The sequence below is a fragment of the Bidens hawaiensis genome, unplaced genomic scaffold (assembly GCF_021521415.1).
Source record: "Bidens hawaiensis isolate Kalapana, Puna unplaced genomic scaffold, B.hawaiensis_p1.1 tig00018320_1, whole genome shotgun sequence".
Classification (NCBI taxonomy): Eukaryota; Viridiplantae; Streptophyta; class Magnoliopsida; order Asterales; family Asteraceae; genus Bidens; species Bidens hawaiensis.
The window spans coordinates 205279-210038 of record NW_027492770.1 but is presented as its reverse complement, the minus strand read 5'-3'; the positions used below and the strand labels follow the sequence as shown (position 1 = coordinate 210038).

The 4760-nt window shown below is 37.4% G+C and overlaps 1 protein-coding gene across 1 annotated transcript; it reads left to right on the top strand.

Moving 5' to 3' along the window:
- The first annotated feature begins 387 nt into the window (after positions 1-387).
- Positions 388-4294, top strand: LOC143555820 (uncharacterized). Its single transcript, XM_077045307.1, has 2 exons — positions 388-3530; positions 3957-4294. The coding sequence occupies exons 1-2, from the start codon at positions 395-397 to the stop codon at positions 4292-4294; spliced, it is 3474 nt and encodes a 1157-aa protein (XP_076901422.1). The 5' UTR covers positions 388-394.
- The last annotated feature ends 466 nt before the right edge of the window (positions 4295-4760 follow it).

The window sequence follows — 4760 nt, the reverse complement described above, 5'->3', positions numbered from 1 at the left end:
ATGAAAAATAAGTATCGTTTTTCCAACGTACAAAGAAAAGCAAGTACATAAACCCCCTTGCCATAATCTAAATTCTATTCACATAAAGCAGAAACCATTAAGGACATGAAATATAACACATTATTATAAACAAGCATGTGCTCATTTTTTATAAATAAAGCAATAGAAAAAATGGCAGGTAATGATTAATTTTCCTTTATATTCACAAGTAAAATGATTATTACTCAGTTGGTGGGACTTGGGAGTATGGGTTCAATTAAGATAAGAATGAATCTTGAAAGTTTCCTCGCATTTTGGTTTCACATGTTAAGGCTTGACAAAATTCATTCTAGTTTGACTCTTAATTATACAATATATAGACCAGCTTCTAGTTCATAAAATCATCACCACTTCAATGGCTTTCAAAAGCTTTATACTTTTACCTTTCCTGCTACTTTCAGTTGCATTTGCAGAGTCTGCATTAGAAGATGAAGCAGATGTTCTAAAACATTTCAAGAATTCAATCACAGATGACCCGACTGGTGCACTCCTGGATTGGGATTCCAGTTCCAACCACCATTGCAACTGGACTGGAATCCAATGCCATAATATCACCAAACGCGTCGTTTCGATTTCCATTCAACAAACATACCTCAAAGGCCAAATCTCTCCCTTTCTTGGAAACCTTTCCAGCCTTCAACTTCTTGATTTATCTAATAACTCATTCACCGGCAGCATTCCATTCCAGTTGGGATACTGCACACAGCTTATTTCACTTGTTCTGTATGCCAATTCCCTCTCTGGCCCGATGCCATCCGAACTCGGGAGACTCCGGAATCTGCAGATGCTAGACGTGGGAATCAATTTCATCACGGGAATCATCCCAGATAGCTTGTGTAACTGCACTTCTTTGGTAGAACTTCATCTAGATACCAACAAGTTTAATGGTACAATTCCAGATAGAATTGGTGATTTAGTCAATCTTCAGTTTCTTGGAGCTTTTAGTAACCTTTTGGAAGGTTCAATTCCAACATCGGTTGGTAAATTGAAAGAATTACAAGTGCTTAGTCTAGATTCCAACATGCTTACCGGTACAATTCCAGATAGCATCGGTGATTTGGTTAATCTGTGGTATCTTTCAGCTTATAATAACAGTTTAGAAGGTTCTATTCCTCCTTCGGTTGGTAGATTGAAAGAATTACAAGTGCTTGGCTTGTATCAAAACAAGATATCTGGTATCATTCCTAAAGAGATTGGAAACCTATCATGTTTGCAACAACTTGTTTTGTATGAAAATTCACTCTCTGGAGAGATTCCGCCTTCGATTGGTGATTTGAAAGAGCTACAAGCTCTTAATGTCGGCCAAAACCAACTTTCGGGTATCATTCCTAGAGAGATTGGGAATTTGTCAAGATTACAAGATCTTGAGTTGCATGAAAATTCTATCTCCGGAAATATACCAATCGAAATTGGTAATTGCAAAAATCTCTCTTTTCTGAGTCTATACAACAACAAGCTCACTGGAAGTATTCCTGATGAGATCGGAAATCTTCAGGAATTGCAGTTTTTGCGGTTATACAATAATACACTGAATTCCACAATCCCAAGCTCTTTGTTTAAGTTGAAAGCATTAACTGTTTTGCGACTCTCGGACAATGAGCTAACAGGGAATGTTTCTTCTGAAATTTCTTCACTCCAATCATTGCAATCACTGACCCTTCATCGGAACAAGCTTACTGGTGAAATCCCGGATGGTCTCTTCAACTGTTCAAGTCTTGTGCTATTAACTATAGGTAATAACAATCTAACAGGGACGTTGAAACCGGGAATTGGAAAACTTTATAATCTCCAAGCTCTGCAAATTCAGGGTAATTCCTTTTTCGGGCCAATCCCACAAGAAATTGGAAACTTAACTAGTTTGATGACGTTAAATCTCGGGCAAAACCAATTTTCAGGCACCATTCCAGTAGAACTCACAAAACTTTCTTTGCTTCAAAGCCTTTCAGTCGGTGATAATAATCTAGAAGGTCAGATTCCTGAAAAACTCTTTGAGCTTAAACAACTGATTCAACTCTTCTTGATGAACAACAGATTTGTTGGTTCAATTCTGAATCATGTTTCAAAGCTTGAGAGTCTCTCTCAATTGAATCTTAGTGGAAACAGGTTTAAAGGGTCAATTGGGGACAGTATGACAAAATTGAATCGGTTGATGTGGATAGACCTATCACACAACTTTCTCACTGGATCTATTTCAGGGCCAGTGATTGCTAGTATGAAGAATATGCAGATTTATCTCAATTTCTCAAACAATTTCCTAACAGGAAATATCCCAAGTGAGTTTGGGAGGATGGAGATGGTGCAAGCCATTGATATCTCAAACAATAATCTTTCAGGAGGCATTCCCGTAGCAATTCAGAACTGCAGAAACCTACAGACTCTTGACTTATCAGGAAACCGACTTTCCGGTAGCGTCTCTGATGAAATATTCCATACTCTTGGCGTTCTTTCCTACTTAGACTTCTCAAGAAATCAGTTGGAAGGAGAGATCCCAGAAAGCATGGCGAATCTAACACTTCTTACTTCAGTTGATCTTTCACAAAACAAATTCAATGGCACGATTCCAGAAAATTTTGGCAACAGTTTGGCATTAAAACACCTCAATCTCTCGTTCAATCACCTTGAAGGACGTGTTCCTGATAAGGGAATTTTCAAAAACTCTAGCGCGGTCGGACTACTTGGAAACCCTTCTTTGTGTGTTACCAACAACACCAAATCATGTGTCTTCTCAGCTGAATCAAATCATTCACATCAATTATCAAGAAAAGCCGTTTTGATTCTTGCAATACTCGGATCTCTAGCATTGCTTCTTGTATTATTTTTGGGGGTTTTATGTTATCGCCATGTTAGGAAAACGAAAGTTAAAGAATCTGAGAACCCGGAACCAGAATACACCCGAGGTGTCACTCTCAAGAGATTTGATAGAAAGGAACTTGAAGATGCTACTGATGGATTCAGTGAAAGTAACATTCTGGGTACAAGCAGTTTAAGCACAGTATACAAGGGTGCCCTAGCAGATGGAAGAATGATAGCAGTAAAAAATCTAAATTTCACAGAGTATTCAGCGGAATCTGATAAGAGCTTTAATAAAGAAATGAAGACGTTAGCAAAATTGAGGCATAGAAATCTAGTGAAAGTGATTGGTTATGCATGGGAGAGTGGGAAACTAAAGGCTTTGGTTCTTGAATATATGGAAAATGGTAATCTAGATAGAGCTATACATGATTCTCAGATTGATCGATCAAGTTGGGATCTTTCGGAGAGAGTTGACGTTTTGGTTTCAGTTTCTAGAGGACTTGTTTATTTACATTCCGGATATGATTTCCCTATAGTTCACTGTGATTTAAAACCTTCAAACATTCTTCTGGATGAAAAATGGGATGCTCACGTTAGCGACTTCGGGACGGCTCGGATTCTGGGAGTTCATCAGCAGGATGGAAGCAGTATTTCTTCTGCATCAGCATTTCAAGGCACCATTGGCTACTTGGCACCAGGTAATGCATCACCAACCCTTTCTTTCAATCTTTCAAATTAGAGTTAATGAACTTCTAGCAATATAGATATGAATTTTGATGTTTAGATAATATTGACTAGCTGACTTGGGGTTTAAACGAGCCGAGCCCTAGATCGACTACGCTCGAGCTCGGCTTGTTTTTGACTTACGAGAGCTTGAGCTCGGCTTGTTTCAAGTTCTTTTTATAAAGATCGAGCTTTGTTCGTGAGTTATTTTTTCAAGCTCGAATTCGGTTCTTTTATTATTTGTTAATTAACTTATATAACTTTTTAATTATTTTTAAATATTATGAGAAAAACCTTAAACGAGCCAAATCTCGAGTAGTTCGCGAGCAGCTCAGCTCGTTTGAACCCCTATATATTTTTGACCTAAAAAGTGACACTAATGCATTAATGTATTCTAACAGAGTTTGCATACATGAGAAAAGTGACAACAAAAGTGGATGTATATAGCTTTGGAGTGATAATAATGGAGTTCATCACTAGAAAAAGACCAACAGGACTCACCGAAGAGGACGGAATCCAAATGACTTTGCCACAGTTGGTAGAACAAGCGCTTTCAAAAGGAACGAATGAGGTGATTGAGATGGTGGATCCTGATTTGGCTTCTGAGTTCTCCACAAAACACGGTGTTATGGAAGAGATTCTTCAGTTGGCTTTATCCTGCACTCGAGCTGAGCCAGACGATCGACCGGACATGAACGAGATCTTATCTTCACTTACAAAGATCAGCAAGAAGGTGTAGTTAAGAGTTACAGATTATAACATTTAAAACCAGTAACGACTCATCTTTATATATCCAAATGAGTTTATGGCATAGAGAGTATTATTACAATTTAAGTCTTTGTTTATATATACCCTCTCTTTCAGTTCTTATATTTGTCTTGGAATAAGAAAAATGTATGATGTTCTTATAACTTAAAAAAAAAAAAAAAACTCGTATCAAATTACCGCAATGAAAAGAACAACTGTCTGTCTACTAATCAACAAGCTGAGTAATCATGAAAGTAGCAGGCATATATATACTAGCTCTCTAGTAAGTAACTTCTCATGATCAACTGATTCATAAAGAGTTAGTTGAAGGAAATTATGAAGAATTTAAAACATGATCAACATCTAACAAAGCAGAAACAACTTATATAAGCCGAATTGTAATCATATATTAATCAAAGCACATGAGAAGAATGTGAGTTGATCGAAGTCACAAGAGA